This window comes from Balaenoptera physalus (assembly GCF_965194825.1).
Source record: "Balaenoptera physalus genome assembly, chromosome: 7".
Taxonomy (NCBI): Eukaryota; Metazoa; Chordata; class Mammalia; order Artiodactyla; family Balaenopteridae; genus Balaenoptera; species Balaenoptera physalus.
Genome location: NC_138886.1, coordinates 65,981,904 through 66,004,027, shown reverse-complemented (window position 1 = coordinate 66,004,027; position 22,124 = coordinate 65,981,904). Strand labels below are relative to the sequence as shown.

General features: G+C 37.0%; 1 protein-coding gene and 1 long non-coding RNA gene across 23 annotated transcripts in view; one reads left to right on the top strand and one right to left on the bottom strand.

Annotated features, from left to right (window-relative positions):
* The window catches only part of BNC2 (basonuclin zinc finger protein 2), a 430,833-nt gene that overhangs the window by 253,313 nt on the left and 155,396 nt on the right, over positions 1–22,124 (top strand). For all 22 annotated transcript variants that reach the window (XM_082468017.1, XM_082468006.1, XM_082467999.1 and 19 more), the window contains one exon: positions 21,765–21,867. In XM_082468017.1, coding sequence (XP_082324143.1) covers positions 21,765–21,867 — 103 coding nt within the window. The remainder of the gene's footprint in view (positions 1–21,764; positions 21,868–22,124) is intronic.
* On the bottom strand, positions 1,313–21,837 carry LOC309663722. Its single transcript, XR_014265427.1, has 2 exons — positions 21,723–21,837; positions 1,313–14,557 (listed from the first exon to the last, which is right to left on the bottom strand). It is a non-coding gene; the product is annotated as an uncharacterized lncRNA (long non-coding RNA).

The window sequence follows — 22,124 nt, the reverse complement described above, 5'->3', positions numbered from 1 at the left end:
TTCATGGGAGCCAAATTTCTTTTCCTCTTTTTACTTTTTTTTAAAAAAAGTGTCAGTTTTTGTTAATTTATAAATTAGATCAGTAGAGCTTATGACTAGAATATTAAGGGGCTTTCCATCTGAAAGTCTGAACTGTCTTGGCCAGGTAGGAAAACATTGCCTGTGATTTCAAGAAGTCTTAAAAAGAACCTCATCTGGTAATGAAAGCATCTGGGTAACATACAGGAGCACATTAGCACACTATGCTATGTTCAAGTAGAGTTTCTAAGTTCTCTGTGCATGGTTTTTAATAAGATTGGTAATGTAGGATAACCAGAAGCACCATTTTATTTTTTGCTTGGAAAACGTATTCACTAAGAATATAATAAGATTGTTTACTCACCACTCAGTGTAACCTTTATCACTGCTCCCTGTGTTTAGACCTGAACCACCTACCAAAGTTGAGTTGGTTGTGACCAAGTTTACGAGAGTGGACTGGGCCTATGTTTCTTTCGATGGAACCTCATGGGATCACCACCCCCTTTCCTCTACATTCCTTTATCACTGTCTCCATCTCTCCTTGTTTTCTCCAGCTTTTCTTTCTCTGAGGCTTCACATTACTTATATCAAAGTGAATCCTCTTTTTCAAATTGAATACCTATTTTATTCTTCCCTCTAATTCACCTTCATTGTCTCTGCTATAGTGATTTTTTCCCTTTTTTATTTAAAGCTAATCCCTTTAAAAAAGTATTTTCCCGTTTCTCTCAAACTTTCACCCTCTGCACATTTCTTGATTCACTGTTCTAAATGCATATGTAAACTAGTTTATAAATAATTCTTACAGTTTATAAATAATTCTTTTACTTAGGACCCAAAACTTGCTGATCATTGAATTGTAAGTCCTTTCTGCCATTCTGTGAGTGAGTCTTCTAAATGGCTAATTTTCAGAAAGATAGTTCTTGAAAGGTTGGAATAAGTCCTTATTAAATTTCACTTAAGTATATCAATGTGTACTCTGAATTCTAAAAGTACTAGTTTTCATGCCTGCAGTCTACATGGGTACTGTCATATTCTCCCATTTCATATGTTCTGAAATTCCCACTGTGGATTCTTTCTCTGGCAATAAGAAAAACTTTAATTCAGTCCATCTTAAATGTTAAATAAGGGGAAAAAATTATGTAGCCCTTGTTACTTCACAGTAGTCATGGGACATAAATGAAGGTTTCACAACTTTGAAGCAGTAAAGTCTAGTCGGTTAGAGCCTGGTAGTGGACTAGCCCCGTGGGAGTGAGACCCTGGCTGGATCTGGGAAAGTTAGCTTATGTCTCTGTGCTTTTCCTGTAAATTAGAGATAACAATGGTGTGATACCCTTCTAACAGGGTACCTGTCAAGGTTGAATGAATATTTCTGCATAGAGTGTTTAGAACAGTAGTAGTTGGTATATTTGACGTGCATAAGAAGTGTTGGCCAGTATTATTATCTAACTCTCCAGACAGGATATGAAATATGTAGAGAAAATAAGGATATATTCTTAAAAAGACTGTATCTTAAAGTAGGATATTTCCTCTCGCCGTTCTCCTTATGCATTTGTTTCTAGGGAATTAGGTGCTCCTTGTATTGACACAGCCTATTCAGTGTGTTTTAAAGACAGCAATCGTAGTGTTAAGTGTGCTTTAAAAAAAATAGTAATAATGATTTGTTCTTTGACATGTATGAGAGGACATTATATGAAGTCTATTTGAAGGAGATATGTCCATTTTAAAAATTCAGTCTATTTTTTATAATTCCTAAGAATGGGGGGATTTGTTTGGTTCAGTAACCTTATTAGTTCAACTAAAACAAACGCATAAAAGCGGATTGACATCCAGAAGTATTTTTCTTTTGTTTTACAAGGTCTGTTTTTTAAATTTAGCTAAAATCCACATAACATAAAATTCACCACTTAAAGTGTATAATTCAGTGGCTTTTAATACAGTCACAATGCTGCACTACCATCACCACCATCTTACAAGATCTTTTTAATTGAAAAGGATTAATATTTAAAGAAAGCTTTATGAATTTTGCTTTGAATTCAAATCATGTCATGCAGCTTTTAAAAAATAAACGTAGTTCAGTGTTTCATAAAATTAAGAAGTGTTGGAATGTAATGAATATTAACAGAGTATTGCTTCTCTTTTATAAAATGTTTTTTTTAAATCTCCATGTACATACAACGTTCAGAGAGAGAGAGAAAGAGAGAGGCTGAGAGACTGAGAAACAGAGAGAGAAGTGTTCTAGTTAAGATAGTGCCTGGATATTTGCTTTGTAATAGGTTATATTTCTGTCGAATAAGCAGGAAAATGGTTAATGTTTTTAAAATTGTGAACTAATTTGAGCAAGATAAAAAGAATTGACTGTCTTGCCAATATCCAAATCAAGTAAAACTCAAAACTTTAATATTATGTAAGATTTTATTTAGTACATAAACTCGTAGAAACTTTTATTTACTAGAGTTTATATACCTTTATAGCTGTTTATATTTGATTCGAGCAAAGAAGAAATTGACAATTTATATGAAATTTCTATTTGTGTTATAATCAGGACTATGACAGAATAGTCCATATTAGATGTTTTAAAAGATCTAATTTGTAAGAGGGCGCTTGTGAGAAAGGTTCTTAAGAAAACCTAAACAGAAAAATTTTAAAGAAAAATTTACATCTCTCAGTACATTAATAAAGTCAGCTGAGGTTATAAGCAGGAATACTAACAGGAGATTTGGGATGTTGGCAGTGAAGCCCACCTAAGATTAAAATACTACTGAAAAACCACATGTTATTGCCAGATTTCATAGTACTTCCCTCCTCCGGTACCCTTTTAGTTCTGTCTAAACCGAAGCATCTTGGATCAAAAAGACATTTTGATTGCTGGCTATCTTTATTATGAAGGCATTTGAGATCCGCTTATTGCTGATGAATAGCGTTTATATACATGAATGCTTAATGTTTTAAAATGATACTCTTCAACCAAGTGATTTTTGCACATGAAAAAAAGAATATGACTTTTTTTGAGTGAATTAGTTAGGATAAACCTGGTTGTTAAATGTTTAACAAGTATTTACATGGGTAACAGTTAATAAAGCTATGTTTGTTTTTAAATTCGTGTCTTAAAGAATAAGGAAATTTAAATTTTAACTAATTGCACATTTTCTCATGCATTAGTATTCTGTCAGGTGCTCTGAGTGGAGGTAAATTTTGTTTTTAGTACTACAGCGGCGCGCGCACATGGATGTAATGCTGGATTACAGCCCAGCCTTTACATCACAACAAAGGTGTGAGCATTCCTGTTTGCAGGGCTGACCATCCTTTCCTGGACTCAGGAGTAGGATTGCTTTTGCTTCTTGATAGATTTAACCAAATCTAATACCAGCTTAACAATTAGAGGCATAAACGGTAACCATCGACATCTTTTCAAAACACAAAATGCTACTCCAGAGCAGTATTCCAGTAATGAATTTTTTTGTTTTCAGTGATGCCCGAAAGTTTCAGTGGATGACGCATAGCACACTCTGAATACGCACAGCGAGGCGGCTCCCTCTGTTGCTAGCAAATGTAGTCCATGGTTTTATTAGGTAACGTTATATGCCGTTCTATTATGGGGAGTGAAGGAGTAAATAGAGGAGGCTGGATGAACTGAGGACTGGGCAGCGTTACATGATAAAAATCCACCTTCCTGGATGCAGTTAATACAGAAATGTAAAAATGTTCCCATCTGTCTAAGCCATCAGCTTCTGATGCGGTCCCTGGAGGAAGTGGCTGAAAAGTCATTTCCACCTGATGGGTTGTTAGGTTGCCTCTGTACAGTAAGTTGGTGGTTGCAGCCCACTTCCTCTAAGACAGAGGGCCGTGTTGCTAAAGCCCCGTCACGACTGACACTAATTGGCATTGCTGTCGGCCCGAGCTGTGAAAGCAGGCCTGCGTGGGCATACAGTGCGGTGCGCTGTGGGGCATGTGGCATGGAGGGGAGGACTTTTTCTTAGATTTTGCTAGTGGGTACACATATTTTGATTTTCCTTTTCTGACCCCTGTTCATGCAGTCTATAGCATCTTCAGCCTCGTTAATTGACTTGAGGAAAAATTTGTTGAAAGCCAGCCCCTTGGCTGAGTATCTTGTTATTGAAAGGTATCCTCACCTTTCATAATATTGGGACCTCCAGATATTATCACTTGCCTGAGAAAATCTCTATTAAGTCCTTAAAATTATTAGTAATAAATACAGCAGATAAACAGACCACTCTTTTATGCATCTAATAAACTAACATTTTTGTTTTCTTTTTTTTCTTAAATAAGAAGCCAGAAGAGGGCATATCAGTCTTTCAAAAATCAGTTTGGGAGCTGTTGGGCCTAATTCACTTACAATTACCATAAATTAGGAGGAGAACCTCTTTTGTATTCATAAGGGCCTGGAGTGAAGGATTGAGTTGCTGCAAGGGGTTTGGAAAGACAAAAAGAAAAGAAGAAGAAAGCAGATGAGCACCCAGTCCTAAGAAATTTTTAAGTATGTTAAAACTCTATTGCTGCATGTAGCTTCCATGCTTTGATGATTACATACAAGGGCAGGAACTAGGAAAGGAAGAGAAGCATTACTGAGCAGCTATGTTGGAAGGACTGTGCCAGGCACTTTCCTATGTATTACCTTTTAAAAGGTACAGGTATTACCTGACTTCCATGGGTGGGAAAGTGTGACAGCAGTCACTGCCAGGTGTAGGCAAACTCTGCTTTCTTAAGTGCATATTGAAAAATTGGTGAGAGGTGGCTTTAAGGGAGGAAGGGAATTCCTAGGGGAATTGATTACTCATATTAATAATCATTTAAGCCCCTTCCCAACATCCATTTAAAATGAAAACGGATAGCCATTGAGCTACCCAGACCCCGGCCCTCCCAGCTTCCTCTTCCCTTCTTCATCAGCTTCAGGCTCAGGAGTCTGTCCTGGGATCTTGCTTCAACAGTTGGCTTGGCCCACAGCTCCCTGCGAGAGGCTCTGCTTTCTAAGGTTGGAAAAGCTCCTGAGGCCGTCCTCAGGAAATGGCTTCCTTCCCTCCCGGTGTCCAAGGGGATGTGAAACAAGTTTGGGATTTCCCTTCACCCCTGAAGTCCTTCAAACAGAGCATTTTCTCGCATTTGTGTCCATTTGTTTTGCTCTCAACACGGTTCCATGCCTCTTACAGGCACCGCGGTGAAATAAACAATTATAGGCCAAGACACTGGTGAGGCCACTGAGGCACCTGGGAGCAAAATGTGAGGAGTCACCCCCTCTGCAAGTACACTTGAGATTCTAATGTGTTCATTCGAGTGTGTTGGTCCAGGGCAGTGGTGCTTCTGTAAAGTGCCACAGATGATTCTGAGGTAGACCAGTTCTCTTTTGTATTTAATAGGTGAAGGTTTTGGTTTGCTTTGTTTTTTAAAGAAGTGGAAGCTTTGGGCCCTTAGCAAAAGAAGATGAAATTGTGCTAAGAAACTTGGTTTCCTCAGCTCATTGATAAATCTCACTTTCAGTGTGCAGACTCATAGCTAAGATGTCTAAATCATAAAAGAAAAAGGGCACCAGCACTACTTTCCCCGACTCCAAATTCAAACAAGAAGCACTTTCACATTGGAGGCATCCTTAGCACACGTTTTGTATTTCTCACCCTTGTTCTTTGTACGTTTTATTTTATGAGACCAAAAGGTAATTAACATACCTGACACCTGTGTGCAGAGAGCCTCAAGTTACTAATACACACAAACTAGCTTTAGTAGCTGATGTAATACTACCACTTCATACTAGTTTAGGCACCTGAGGATTTCCCCCCTCCCCACCCTTATCATTGACTTATAGAAATTAATAACTAGATGAATTTGGGGGAAAAGCTCCATTTCAGTAAATGGACACACAGAACCTAAAATATTTTTCATGGAGATAAATATTAAAAATGATGCTTTGGCAACTAGAATATGGCTAGATAAGCATTAGGTAGGCTGACTCTAAAATTTTGTTAATTTCTGATTCAGAGGTAAAAAGCCGAATCTGTCTGTAGACCAGTAGTCTAAAAGAAAATAATACTGTGCCAATAGACACCCACTGAAAATTCTGTCCCTCCTACTTATATCTGAGGCATACAATCTGGCAGCTATGCCTCGGTGTTAATTTGAACACAGGTATAATATATTTTACAATTAAAATAGTAGCCTCACATATACTGGATATGAACAAACAAAATTTTAAAACATGTTCACTGCCAGTTCTTTGGATATTCAAATAGTGTTTCAGTGAAATCGTATTGAATTGTTCCTTCCTGATCTATTTATGGTCCACCCAAATGGGGCATGCTAATCGTTCAAATAGTATAGGAAACAGTCATCTTACAAAACTATGAGGTACTTTGCATAAATCTAACTTGTACTCTTTTTGGTTTTGTTTTTGGCACTGATGTCCAGTTTCATGAATAGCGATATCTGTGGTCTGTGGCCATCTATTTAGGGTCCCTCTTGGATAATATATAATATAGGCTAAGTATAGATCTCTTTTATATCAGGGTTCTGAATGTGGATGAGTGATAAATGCAGTGAAACTTTGGTTGCTGCTGTCTTCCTTTATCATATTTGTAGACTGCCAAAGCTAATTTGTGTGTATTTAATCATCCGGCTATCCAGTAACATGTTGGCTTGTCTAATGGTACTTGTATTGAAGAGGTGGAAGCACCACAACATAAAGAAATGACCCTCTAAATCACTGAAGAAAAATTCAAATGTATCAAAGTGTTAAGCTTATCCTAACACATTGCCTGTTTTTCATGTATTACTTACCTACTAGACAGGATTCTCGAATAGTCCAACAATATCATTGCTTTCCAGAGCAGGAAAGCAGATTGGGAGGATTTCATCAGCCTGTGCAGGGAATTCAAATTGACCTCCTCAACCTTTACTTTTTCCCTTTACTGAAACACAAACTGAGAGACCCATTCATTTGGAGAAGGTGTTGGAAGGGTGTGTGTGTGTTGTCATGAAGGGCTGCATCTGTAGGCTTTCATTCAAAGCCGTTGCTGTGCCTTGCAGCAAGGGAATCAGAATATTGAATTTCTGCTTCTTTCCTTTTGACCCTTAGAAAGTTGTAAATAACGATAGTCACATGAGTTATGATTTAACCCTTCAAACTACTCGAAGATGGTTGACGTTAAACTCATGTCCCTGATCACTTGGCTTTCAAAACTCCATGAGGATGGAGCAGATGTTATGTTTGTTTATAGTTCACAACTTCTATCACAGTCTTTGGAGTAACAGACTTAGCAGATGAAAGCGTGAACGCTTTGTCTATGATGGACCGTATACATTTTAAAGGTGTTGCTCTTTAATGTTCAGTTGTGTTTATATAGTGTGAATGGATTTTGCAGAGGCTCACGTTTTACACGTAGCTGTCCTTGAGGTGTACTTCTGTTGATTTGTTCATGTTAAAGCCACAACGTATTTGATATTTTTCATAATGCTTGGATCAAGGAAGAAAAGGGGCAGCTGCAAAAACTGACTTTAAGGAAAGAATAGCTGTATATATCTCTAGGTGTATATATCTCTAGCTATATAAATATCTCTCTCTCTGTCTCTCTCTCTCTATCTATCTATCTATCTGTCATCTATCTTGGTCTTTGGCTTTTTTTAAAAAATGGGAAACGTGTCATTTCATTGCCAGTGGAAGCAGTAGTGTTGCCCAAGGATATATACATTGCCTGTGACAGAGCCAGTGCCTGGCTCTTGAACTATGATGAGTCTGGTTTTCTTGTTTTGGTTTCAGGCACACTATCACATATGCAGCCTTTGGGAGCAGCAAGGTGGGAGTGTCACAGAAGAAAGGATTCTGTTTTGTAATGACAGGGAGACCTAAGGTTAGACTGTTAGTAGCATTGCTTAGAAGAAGAGCTAGGCATGTGTGTCCTTAGTATAAGGTACTTTTTTCTAGCATGTGTATCTAAAATGTATCTTCCCTTGGCAGTGAGTGGATCTGCCATAACCAAGCCTATTGAGAATGTTTATCTCTTGTCACTCTCTTTTCTGAAGTTGGGTGACCAGGAAGTGACTTCTATACAGCAACTTGCATGTTTTGGTAGCACATGCTGTATGTTTTATGTTGTACCTGAATTTTATAATTTTCAGATAGATATCTCTGGAATTTGTAGATGCTCCTCAGTCACAGTTAAACATTTTAGCAACTTTATTTTTTTTTTTTTTTGAAATTCACAAAGCATTTCAAAAGTTATGTCCACTTGGAAGCTTTTTCTGCTTTCATTTCCACCCCCGCTACCCGTATGCCAATACTTAGCAATATGAGTTTAATGTAAATTATACTTTGATAGCCTGTTAACATTCTATCAGATTTCAATTTCTTTTAAAGTTGTTACGAAACCAAAAATTTGACAGAGAAATGTAAAATGTCTAGCAAGTGATGTGAATAGTAACAGATTTTACCTCCTTTCTGTCAACTGTCTGTGCTACTATTATTATTAATTTTACAGTGTATGGTTCTTGTTCTCTGCAGGTATGTACATAGGGTCTTTGTGGTCAAGGGGCACATCTGCTTATACTGAGAGATAACTTATTGATTTGGGATCCTTAATTATTTAATGAAGAGGTTCTATGAGATCTCAAAATGCAGATTTAAATCCCCCAAACTAGAGAGGACAAAACAGGAAGACCAGGCATAGAATGAAAGAATATCATCTTTATGTAAGAGATAAATTGTGATATTCAGAGTCACATCCAGCCTTGTACAAAAAGGAGTGGATTTATTCTGTACAAGATTACGGGGGAAATGACATAAAAGTACATACTGATAAAGATTGTGCCTTCTGGTGTGTAAAGCAGATATCTAAATATGTGTCTATTTGTATCTATACACAGAGTTAAAGGACAGTTTTCCATGAAATAATGCATTCCTTTAGAATTGCTGTAGATTTTCATAATTTTTAAAACATTCCTATTGTAACCTACATCAAAAGGGCAGCCAGGGTTTTTTGTGTCTGACTGTACATATGCATTATAAAAAAAGTGAGTCTACTGTAATTACCAGTTTGCAGAGCGAATTCCTGCAGGGTTTGTACTCTCCCCATTAGTAAAAGAGATAAGTTGAAATGTATTAAAATTTCACTGTACAACTGGGAGTTTTTGTTCACAGTAAATGTGTTAATGTTTCTTCATTGCTTGACTGTTTGTGTTTAAATTTAGGCAGCATGCCCAACAGGGACAAAATTATAGGATAAAGCTATGTATAAAAGAAAATCCTTCAGAGAGCACCAATAAGGCTCTTTTTAAAAATAAGCAGTTACGTATAATAGTACATGGCCATAGCCACAGAGAAAAGTTTTATCTGTCTATTTCAGAATTATTGGAATTTTTCTTTCCCTTGTGTGAAAGTTAAGAGGACCGAGCTTATGTCAATAGCTAATATACTTTGATGTAAAAACATTTATTATTTTATTCAGTGTTACTCTTGTAAAAAGCAAAAGAAAAGATTCCTTCTTGTTATCCTTATGATGAAGAGAGGCTAATAGCATTTTGAGAGAGCGGTGATAGATCACATTTTCTTCCCTAGTAAAGGAATTCTTTCTTGTTAGGAATTCTAATTACAGCCTTTTATATTTTTGGAACATTTTCCTCTGCTTTTCTTCATTGCCATGAATTTAGTAAATACAATTATTCACATAGATGGGCTTACATTAAAAAAATTAGTCTGCAGCCACTATCACCTAGTGTGAATATGTAATGAAATTCACAAACACAGGATAAAGGCTAGTATTTCTCTGCAGTCTAGAGTGGAAAGAAGTTGCAGTTATCTGTAAACACAGGTTGTATAAGCTTTAGCCAACCTGTGGACCAACCCTCTTCTCTCTGTCTGTCTCTCTCTCTCTCTTAAATGCTGAAAATGTGTTGTAGTTCTTACTGTTTACCTTTTGTAGTTTCTTTGGCCTGCTTTTCCATACGTGAGGATGAAAGAGTTTACTAATATCCATGTGCTGTTCCAAATGTCTCTGCAGGCCTCACGCAGCAGACCCACAAATATAAACCGTGTACAGAAACAAAAATGAAATATAAATCTTTATTTTTAAATATTGCTATCCTAGAAATATTGTTTGTAATTTATTGATACTTAGTGGTAGTATCTGTATGTATGTGGAGACGTATCAAAGAGAGAGCGAGGAGAGAATGTATATGCCTGCATGTCATTTCTTTGGATCCATACATTCAGGTACCCAGAGGAAAATGTGAAAAGCCCCTTGAACATTCCCTGTTGTATATTAGCTTTCCGTCATAAAGTATATTTTTTTCCCTTTAAAATAGGTTGGTTCACCAAAAAGAGAGAGAGGCATTTAATTCTTCCTCCTCTACACTGTTCTTTACAAAGTAAATTTTTAACTGATAGACCTTGAAGTCTTTTAGAGCTATTACTGTCTTCTGGCTAATTCATAGAAAGGCACCATATGAAAATTGGATTTTTGATCTGATGGAGTGATTCTTGAGTTCTTATGAACCATTTATAGTCTATCAAGTAAATCCTTCTTAGTTCACGGATTATTGACCCAATGGACCATATTAGCTGCTTCGAAGCTGTTATAGCCCATTATGTTGATTCAGCTGACACACGTGTGAACCCCGTCCTCATGCCCAAGATGACATTAACATTGTTCTGGAAGACTCCCTTTTTTTCCACAAGCTTTCTATTTATTTCTTAATTTTCAAGAGTTAGCTCAGAGTTCCTGACAACCATTGCATTAGTCTCCCCATTTGCTCAGTGATGTCAAAGCATTTGTTAGCAGCTGGATGATCTGTTTCTTGCTGTCTTTCTCTGTATGTCTCTCTTTGTCCTTTAAACTAATCCTTAAAAAGAGAATAATGTTTTTTGCAACACTCTAGGGCACCTGTTACCCTCAGATGCTTATAGAGTCCATAGAAATTTGTGGGATTTCTATGAGCATCTGAATGTAACGGATTCAATTTGAGAAACCCACATTTTAGAAGAAATGATAACATTGTGTTTTTAAAAAATGTTTTCACCTGAGAGGTTCCACTTGAAAAATTCCAGCGACTCTAGCCAGTGGTAAGATCAAGATGTGCCTCTAGTGATTTATATATGCTCTAATGAAGCCAGTCCAGGTCTCAGCACAGACCCCTGGGGAGTCTGTGACCTAACATAAATAACGTATAAGAGGGCACTGTAGACTGTTCATCATATCATTATTATTATTTGTAATAGGTATGACTCCTGAGGTGATATCTGCTCTTGGGCAAAGAAACATATTCTTTCTTAATCAGGCATAGTTACGATGCACAGACACATGAACAATGGACAGTATTAAAATGTTTGTTGAGATATTCTATTAACGGACAATCCCAAGACAAGGTAGAAACAAGATGGTGTAAAATTAATCAGTGTTTTTGGCAAATCCTTGCCTCACTTTTTTCAGATTTTGGCCTTTTTTAATGTAACCATTGATAGACTCCATAGAAGGCTGTTGAGAGTCGCTTTCTCTGCCTAAAAATGTGCCACTTTGTTCATAGAAAATCCTAGTGTAAATGGTTAACTGCTTACTTAGCAGTTTACCTCATCTTTTTAAGTTGCTTAAAGCCTTCCCCCACGCCTCTCCCTTTGTGTGTAGTTTCTTCCACATCTCCTCTTCAGTCTCAAACTGCTCTTGGAACTGGAAGAATATCTGAGGAAATCTCACTGTGGAGGAGAGTAGCAAGGGGGATTATTCAGCTCCTTGCCTCTCCCGCCCAGGCCGGGTGGAGCGAGCCCTGGATTACCAGCTGTGGCCATTTAAGGACATCTCACAGCCTCATTTTTCGGCTGTTTGAAAAATCTCTAATTTGGGGGATTTTGATGATTAAATACAAGAATGTATTTGAAGTATTATGCAAGCTTCATGGCACCGTCCGACGTGGGATGTTGTTAAGTCTCACAAAGGCTACCTCAACTGGCCTGGGCAATCAGAGCTGTCATTTGAAATGATACGTTCGAAAATGCAACGACCTGTCTCCCTTGTTGCTTCACTGGGATAAATTCTTTTCACAAACCTAGAGTAAATTCAGTTAAAAGGTCACCCACCTATGCTCTTGCTTGGTAAATGGATTGATTACTGTGCTTTGGCATTTGAAATAATGTGGCTGGCTCCTTTTAACGAGAAGGATTGAGAGGCACTCCTTCCTTAAAGGGGTCCTTCCCATGCCGTCTGGGAAGGGGAGGTGGCCTCGATTTGGGGGGATGCCTTACCTTTGGCACAGCTTCGGACAAGTCTTGGGTTACTCCTGCACCTCTCTGCTTGGTCACCAAAGTAGGGGACAGTCGTGCAAACCATTCTTCCCAGGATGGAAGCTGCTTCTGTGAAATAACCAGAACTTAGGCTTCATCTTGTCTTACTTCTTGCCTAATGAGGAGCATTTCTTCATAAAGTGCTGAAAGGTTTATAAATCTCCTTGCATCTCATTCTAAATCCCTTCCTTATTAATGCCTTCCCTATCATATTATGTAAGTAATTGTTGTCATGAATGCCACAGGGAAATGTAGTCACATTACCACCTTTCAAATTGCTTTAGTGAAAATGAATAAAATGTATATCAATGGAATACAGAATTGCTGATTCAACATTAAGGTGAAATGAGATGAGTATTGCTTATCATTCATATGATATCAGAGGTACTTTGGCTCCTTATACAAAGTTACGTATTCTGGTAAATGTAGACTGAGCTTAGTGAAAATGTGATTCTTTTTTACAGTGAGCTAATCCCTTATTTTCAATTAGACGATAGGTGTGTGTTCATGGGAAGAGTGTTTCTTTTCTCATTATGTTATCACAGCTGCCTAAGTAGTCTGTAAAATTTGTAAGTACAGGCAGTAAGTGGAATATCTTAATTGTTAACTGTTAGGTAAGAAAATAAAATGTTTCTGCCCAAATTGAAATGCCTTTTCATTTCCTGTTTCTCTAATATTACTAATTGCCTAACAAAATAGCTTTTATTACCATAGGCCTAATTTAATTGGGGGGAAAAAAAACATAACACATGCACTCCAAAGCCTGCATAGGCTTTGATGCCATAGAAGCAAGGGTATTTTCTTCATATAATTGGCTATATCCCGCTGTTGATTTTTACTCTGAACTCCTAAATTATTTAAGTGGGGTCTTCCTCGTGTCGACTGATAGTCGGTTGTGGTCGTAAGCTAATGACTACAGATGCTCATTGGATCCGTGTCTGTGAAAATTTATGTGCCTCTGTGTATGTCCCTTTCTCCCTGTTTGTATTTGTATATTCACACATAGTCACAGAAACATTCACATTCATATATGAACATCTACTCGAAGTATATGGTTTCTCTCTTTGCCCCCTCCCCTTAAACCATATTTGTTTCTTGACTTTTGTGGAGGTAATTTTTTCATCACAGTAAATTGAGGAATACTTTTACTAGTGTACATGACAGAATTCATCATTGTCCATTTTAAACAATTCTCTTTGAGTTTTTCTAGTATCTTGATGAACATTTTAACTGAGAGGCCTCTTCACCCCAAATTTGTTGAAGGATGTAAGGATGTCCTGGATTTTCCTGATAGAAAAATGGCAGTGGATTTAAGTCATTGTCATTTTAAAATGGACTTACTAGGTTTTAATATTTTCAAAGTAGAAGGAATTTTCAGATTTAAGCAGCAGTGAAATTCTTTAGTTGCTTTGTCTTCTGTTTAATCACTCATTTAGCATTTGTATACTGAAGACCTACTAGGTTAAAGAAGGATATTATGCTACATTGTGTCCCCAGGGGAATATCTTATGAATTAAATGTTTTAACACCTGTAAAAGAAATTAGGTGATGTAGTAGGTTTGCCCTCCTCACTTTTAAGCAGCTTTATTGAGATAGAGTTCAGGTATCATACACTCTACCCATTTAAAGTGTACAATTCAATGGATTTTAGTATATTCACAGTTATACACAACCATCATCACAGTCATTTCTGGAACATTTTCATCACCTCAAAAAGAAACCGCTAACTACTCCCTATCTTTACAGATTTCTGGGTTCTGCACATTTCGTATGAATAGACTTATATAATTTAGGATCTCTTGTGTCTGGCTTCTTTTACTCAGCATAATGTTTTCAAGGTTCATCCATATTGTAGTAATATCAAGTGTTCATTCCTTTTTATTAGCCAAATAATATTCCACTATGTAAGTATACCATACTTTGTTTATCCATTTGCCAGGTGATGAGGGTGGGGTAGAGAACGACACCTTTTAAGAGAAAATTAAAATGAAGTTTTAAGTCTTCTGATTTTTAGCAGTAACTGATGTTTAAAGGCTACCTTTTCACAGTGACTCTCTTTCAGGTATTTTGGATGTGCTTATTGTGAAGATAATATTTCCTTGGTCAGTAATGTTGTTCTTACGATGTCTTGTTGGAGTCTGGCCGTTTTGAATTGCCCAGCTTTCTGTCTTGATCTTGTTGTCCACTGTTTATATCAGTGGCATCTGGACCTCGTAGTGAGTCCGGACTGACCATGTCTTTTCAAATCTTCTGACTCAGCCGCAAGATCTAATTGATGAAAAGACATCAAGAAATTTCAGAGCACATAAGTACAACAAAATCATCACTTTTATCAGGTTGCTATTTCTTCATATGACATTAAAAAACAATTAGACACACTTTAAGGAACCTTTTATAGAAAGGTTAATAAATTTTTCGATTTCTAATTTATCTTACCACAAACTAAGATATATACTTTTGCTGGCCCATTGTGTGAATTTTTAAGGGGTTTGGTTAAGCAGACAGTAATTTCATTGCTTCTCATTTGCTGCTGTTACTATTATGAGTAGTGGCATTTATATTGCAGTTTAATACTCTGTGAGCCCTTTACTTTTACTCTACACTCTATAATCACTGATAATCACTTCTTGTCAATTCTGTGAACATTGTCCAAACTCAGATCTATACGTTTCCTTGCATAAATACAGAAAACATACCCGCATTACTGCAACTATAGGTTTATATTAATAGTCTCAGAGTCAGAGTTAGATAAGACTTTTTTTAGGTTGTTATAAAACTGCTTTGTAGGATATTTAAAACCAGGGGTCTCAGTGTTCTATGTCTATCCAACTCACATCTTCTTGTCTTGTTTTGATACCTGATTGTAAAACCCGGCAGCACAACAGGTGGATATGGATATACCTTTCCTTTCGGCCTGTATGTGTTTTGTAGTCAAGTAAAAGCAAATTTCTCTTGTAGTTGTCTAGTAAGCTCAGAAGTTATCCACCATGCCAAAAAATTTTTTTTCTTTGCTAAAGTTGCATCATGACTTAGGCAAATTTAAGGCACTATTCTTCTACAAAAACAATATCATATAGATTTTCCAAGTCTTAGCTAAAACTCAGAGTACTTCTTTTGGAAGTTGTTTCTTTTCCATTAGTTTTATGGATCAGCCATGTGAAAATGGAAGAGGAAAAACTGTCCTGAAAATTATACGGGGAGCTGTTTCCTTACTTAATAAATCACCATTCCTATCATGTGAGTTCTTTAGAATCTCTGTGGCAATGCTTGAAGTACACAAGATGTATAAATGTGTGTGGCAGTCCATCTTTTTTGGGTCACATATAAGATTACTCTCTTCATCCATAATGCTTAGTAGCTGTTACTTTGTAATTACTGCAGTGTATTCTGAGACAATCCTAGAAGAATTAGTTTCCAGATTCATTATGGATAATTTTCCAGATTTTTTTTAAAGACAGAAGTCTTCGAAGGACAGTTTTCCTACCTAATAAAAAAGGTTTATTTGACCTTTGGCACCATACATACCTTTCCTTCTGGGACCTGTATGTACAGAGATGAATAACATATGCAGAGATGAATTAATAAGAGTTAATTATAACATGGACTACTTTGGATCTTCATGGAAGTTTGGCTGAGTTTACCTATTTATCACACCTACATGTGATTTTCAAAGTAGAAAATTCATTTTATTAAGAAATTTGTTCTTGTTAAAAAGTAAGAAAGGCAAATAAGAATGGTCACTGATAACCATTATAGCCAATTAATTTGTACACCTAGATTGTATCACCTAAGTTTCTGGAAGAAACTGGTGGGACAGAGGGATGCTGTATTAATGATTGGCTTTTTCAGTAATTCAGTTTTAGTGTAGGTTATGTTCTTAACTCTTAAACATTTTTAAATGATTCAAGTAGAATTTCATCCAATCCAAGTTGTAAATCTTGGTATCCTCCCCAGAAATGAATAAGGAGAAAGCAGATTTAAGAAGGATTTTTAGTTATATATGGGATATTTGGCCAGGTTAATGAACACTTGAGGGGATCTCCTGGCAAACAGTTTTCTTTGTGTGGAAAGACAAAACCCAGAACTGAAATTAGTCTTATTTTTAATGGGGTTTTGGGAAGGGAGGTTCTCTTTCTATGATTGTTCCTTCAGAATATGTCTTATGTTTCTATATGCCCCATGGCCTTATTTTGCCTATTGTTGTTTTGTATTAATAGGTAACTTCTGTAAGTGTTCCCAAAGAAGGAACAGCTAACAGGAGATGTATTAATTAGCCTTGTGTGTAGTTCTTTTGTGATATACGCTAAATATTAGCTGAAGCCACAATCTGTGCTTTTCTGAGAAATATCATTTGGTGAGAAGATTGATGTTCAGTTCACATTAACTTGCAGAGTTCAAGCCAGCTACGAGTATAATGAAGCTTAAAGACTCTTCAGTTTTAGTGATAACAGAATCTGTTATTTGAATAGGGCTTTGGTACTCATCCAGAATACTCGCAAATGCACTCTTACTTAATATTCAAATATAAGTGTCACTGACTGAACCTTGATTAAATATTTTTATACTAAATTGGTCTACTTCATGAATTCTAGATATACTTTTGAACATGAATATTCATAATTTACTGGTTTTAACTGTGTCTCTTCTTTTTCTATAGGTAATGGAAATAAACTGATAAGTAATTGGGAAATCCACCCTATCATTTAAGAGATGTGTAACACCTAAATAAACATTTTTGAACCCCTGTATTAAAACAAATAATAATCCCTGTCGTGCCCAATTTAGAGGATTATAGTATGAAGAATATGGCATCATATATGTCAAAGTATTCATTTATTCATTAAGACTAAATATGTGTTAAGCATTTTACAAGGTGTTGGAAAAAATACATTGGGAAGAATCATAAGGGAAAAATAATTCAAATGTAATATGTGGAAAGTTTCTTGAGGTCATAAATGTTTTCCATCTTTTGAGCTTTTGCTATCACTAGACACAGTGTCACATGCTTTATATTCATTATTTCATTTGAGTCTTTTGACACTGTTGTGATGTTATTGCTACCATCATTTTACAGATGGGAAAGAGGCTCGGAAGACTCATGCATTCTTTAAGTGCCTTTAAAGCACCTATTATTTGTCATTATATTTATACTGTAAGCCCAACAGTATGTCACTCTGCCTTCAAGGAGCTTAAATTCTACTGGGGAAGACAGACTTTAATCAAATAGTCACACAGATATAGGTATATATATATATATATATATATATATATAATGAATAAGTATAGATAAATATAATATTCACAACTGTGATAAGTGCTGTGACAGAAAGATCCCGTGGGGGCAGCTGCCCTGGGGAATGGAAGTAGTATTTGAGTTGAAAGCTTGAAAGATGAGCAGGAGTTAACAATACGCAGTGGGGGGGGTGGATGGTGGGCAGATGGAGGGGCTCTGCCCCATGGCTGCCTGTGAATGGATGGAGAGCTCACACAGACCTGGAATCTCATTCCTGTGACTTCAGGGCAAAGTCCTGAATTAGCTCCATCTCAGTTTCCTCCTTTGTGAAATAAAGGGAATAATAGTACTGACCTCGTGGTATTTTCTGAGGGAGAGCTAATGTTTGTAAAGTGTTAAGCACAGTGTCTGGAAAATGGCAAATATCCAGTAAATCTAGCTATTATTAATAATAGGTAATAGTTTACTGTTGTAGATAAATTTTTAAATCCTACCTTTGGTAGAAGAAAAGACAAAGGCATGAAGAGGGAGAAATGGTGCTTCCCAAACCTGTTCAAGGGCTTCCTTCTGTTCTTAGGGTCTCTCCTCTGAACCCACTGCCCATGAGCTCTGACTGTCAAATCCTTGAGCACAGGGACGCTGCCATCCATTTCTGCCACTTAACACAGTACTTGGCTCCACAGTGATGGGCTTTGCATAGCGATGATATTTGAAACTGTAGGAGGGGATGAAATTGCCAAATTAAAGAACGAGGAGCCCGGCCGTGGGAAACACCTGTATTTATTTACAGTGGAGAGAGAGTGAGAAGCTGCTGCCAATAAACTAGGATAGTTGGTCTCTACAGCCCAGGAATGAAGGAGAGTTAGTGCCTTAAGTTGCCTCGGGGTCTAGGAGAACAAGGAGGCTAGAAAAGGGGACCAGATGTGATGAGAACGTTCCTCTTGGAGACAGCAGTTTCAGGACTGTGTGGGGCAGAATCCAGATTGCACAATTAAAATGTAGGTGGAAGCAGTGGGTGGTGGGTGCATGGATTTTCCTTTCAAGAAATCTATGGTAAAGCTAAGCAGAGGAATCATTACTGTAAATAAGTTGCAGGCTTAAGAAAATTTGTTCTTGTTCTTGGGGTGTTGGAAAAGCTTATCCTACTGAAATGGAGGAAAGAGTTTCAGGCACTCGCTGAAGTGGGGTTCTGGAGGTGTGGAGGGGTTGCTAGCCTGAGTTGGCCAGACCTGCATAAGGGTCCTGCATCTATAGGTGGGAATATCCTGATCAAATTGTCTGCTCTTTTCCTGGTGTCCGCCTTCTGTCACCTCGTTATCACCGCTGTATTTTCTGTAGTCGTGAATGCCCAGCAGTGGGTGGGAAGCACTCGTATACTAGCTACGTGAAGAAATGGATGTGCTCACCAAAATGAAAGCTTCACCATCTCTGCTCTTCCCAGCTCTCTCCTTGTAAAGTGTGTACGTTTTTGAGGCTTAACTGGCTTTGATAGTTTTATGATAATTTATTTTTTTGAAGTGTGGGTGAGTTGGCAAGTGATCACATTGGTTCTGTTTTGTTGTGAATAAATAGTATGTCAAACTTTTATGCCGTTTCAAAAATGTTATTTAGAATAAAACTTCCTTTGAAGCCACAATAGTCTCATACTCAAAATATTTATTTAGACCATATTGTTTAAATATATGTAATTCCCTTAAGGAACAATTGTAGTCTATATAAATCTGAATTGAAAACAAATAGACCTTCTGGAAGTCATAGAAATACAAAATGGATATTCCAGTGCTCAAGTGTTTGTATATAAAAGGAGCTGAGGTGTTCCAGTGTTTGTATGTTTAGGTACAAAAAGGGTAAAATTATGAAAAAGGAAAAGGATGATGATCTGAAAAATTTAATTCCCAAATGTGCCAGATGTATAAAGTTATTTAGGAAGAGAAAAATATTTGAATCATAAACTAGTTCTCAGTAAATGAATGAATAGTTCAATCAGTAAATAAATAAATACACATAAAATAAAGCAAATCTACAGTCTCTTAATTTGTTTTGTCCTGAATATAGCTATAATTAAAATCGACGAAAGTATGTTTTAAACACAATGTAAAGTGAGGCTATTTTTGTTAAATAACTCAAATCAAAATGATCAAATTAATGATTTAAAATATGTATGTTTTTTGTACTGGAGTTAACATGTAGTCCTTGAGAGATAGTCATTGTTAGTTTTGATCATTCCTTAGTTTGGTAAAGCAGAGGCGACTTTTTTTTCCTTAGTGTTTATAAAAGATTCTGTTATCGCACTTCAGATTATATAAATATTTTAATGTCAACGTGGTTGCTGCATCTGAATTTATAATTGGATAGTTTGTAAGGTGCCTTGTTTTTAGTAGAAACACTGCCCTCTGAACTGTTGTTGTTTTGTTTTGTGTTACCACAGTACAATCAAATTGTGAGTTCATTAATGAACACGCCATTTAAAGAAGCTCTTTCTAACCTGGAATGTTCTGACGTATTGCTCAGTCAGTGAAACTATTGAAGTTGACACAAGAAATTTGGGGAGAAACATTTCCCCTTCTAACCTTCAACTACATATATTATTCTTGCGTAGTCAGCATTTCCTTTGCTGCCCCTATTTCTGACTACTATTTCCTTTAATCACTAATAACATACAGCAAAGTTTTACAACCTCCTAATATGTAATTGGACTATTGACATTGAAAGAAAGGCCCTGAAATATCAGGCAGATGATACACCTGAGTGTTTTTCTTGCAGTAATAGAGGAGCAAACTAGGGTTGGAGGTGAAGCAAGAGAGGAGTCTAGGCAAGGACTCTATTGGAAACTGAACAGGGACCTATAGATTTGATGTTCATTAACAAAAGAGAAATATTTCAAACTCGCCTGATCTAAAGCACGGGGAGCAGTCAAAGCCCATTCAGTCTTACTCTCTGTAAATGGAGTTTGTCCCAACCATGTTAACAATGTCTAAAATACTGTCTGTTACAAATGAGACAGTTTATATAAAAATCCAGCTGGTTCCAGGAATATGAGCGTCTGGAGCTGTGTGAGTGAGAGTAGCTTTCAGGCCCAGCACTGCAGTTTCAGGTAGCCCCGTACCTCTCCCCCACACCACCCCCCAAATCAGTAATTATTGATTGCATCTACAGCCGTAGAGAGGTCATTTCCTGGCCGTTCAGGTAGTTACAGTAGATGGTTAATCTGTGAACGTTCGGACTAAATCCCTTCTGTCTTCAGAACTACGATGCCAGTTAGAACTAAACGTATGAGATAAATTTATTAACTGTAGTCTAGGAGCATAGGTCGGCTTTAGCACCGTTCTTAAGCATAGGTTCTTAATCTATCAAAAGTTACACTTCATTAATGCTAATTTTCTATGGATTCACTTTATAATGTAAACCGGGGAGATGATTTTTTAAAGTGCTTGTAAAGAAATGAAAGGTTTTTGAGTGTGTCTTTCAGTTTTGTAAGATATAGGTGAGTTGTTCCAAGTATCAAATATTCACATAAATGTCTTTTCCTGTTCTACAGCTGATCTAAAAACAATGTAAACTTAATCTCTTACATCACCATTAAAAAAATAAAAATGGGGGTTGTTTTGCGTTTTTCAAAATAGGAATGAAAATGGACTTGATATATCAAGGGGGGAACAAACAAGGAATTGGGAAGTGACAAATGATGCCAGAAATATGCCAGGTCTTATTGGGCCAACAGGAATGTCTCTCAAAATGTGTCTGAAAGATTAATAAAGCATTTAAATGAAACACTGCAGAAGAAAAGTAATATTCTAATAATATTACCTGTATATCATGTTTTACTTGGAACAACATTTCGTTTGAACATTATTGTATGAGAGTGTATATTTTTTGCACTGTTGCCAGGTGGATGAACTTAAATGTGCCTATTTGGTAGCAGCAATATTTTTTTCTCTTTCGGGTCCCTGGTGTTTCAGATCCAGCATGTTGTAGAGTATGTAATCCTTTACTCTTATACTACTCGGTCTATGCTTCTAATTTAAAGCTTACCTATGAATGGCATGAAACATTCTATTAGTGAATCAGTATTGTTTTCTAATATGTTTTGGTAAGAGATTTTGATGGTTTCAAAATTTATTTTTAAAACTCTCCAGGCCCCTAAAGCCGTTAAAAATGGGAAGTGGGTGTTATTATTAAAATGGTGAAGAAATATGGTACCTTTGAACAGATGCTGATCTTTTTTCCTCCTCTCCTTTTCAGGCCATCCGCTGCACACTGGTGAACTGCACGTGTGAATGTTTCCAGCCGGGGAAGATTAACCTGAGGACTTGCGATCAGTGTAAACATGGCTGGGTGGCACATGGTGAGGAAAATCTGGACTTTTCTTCCCGTTCTTGTTATGTTCGTGTGAGCGTGCCTTAATTTTTTTTTTTTTAGAGCCGTCACTGGCCTGGAGCAGAGAGGGGTCAGCTGTGCTCCAAGTGTTAGTTCCCGTGCAGCCTGCAGCTCCCAAATTGCATTTTCTCGGCTCCAAGAAGTAAGGCCAGGCGGGCAGCTCTCAGCAGCAGGGCGAGATGTTTATAGGACAGTTGGGTCCTGAGTGAACATAGCAGCAGCCAG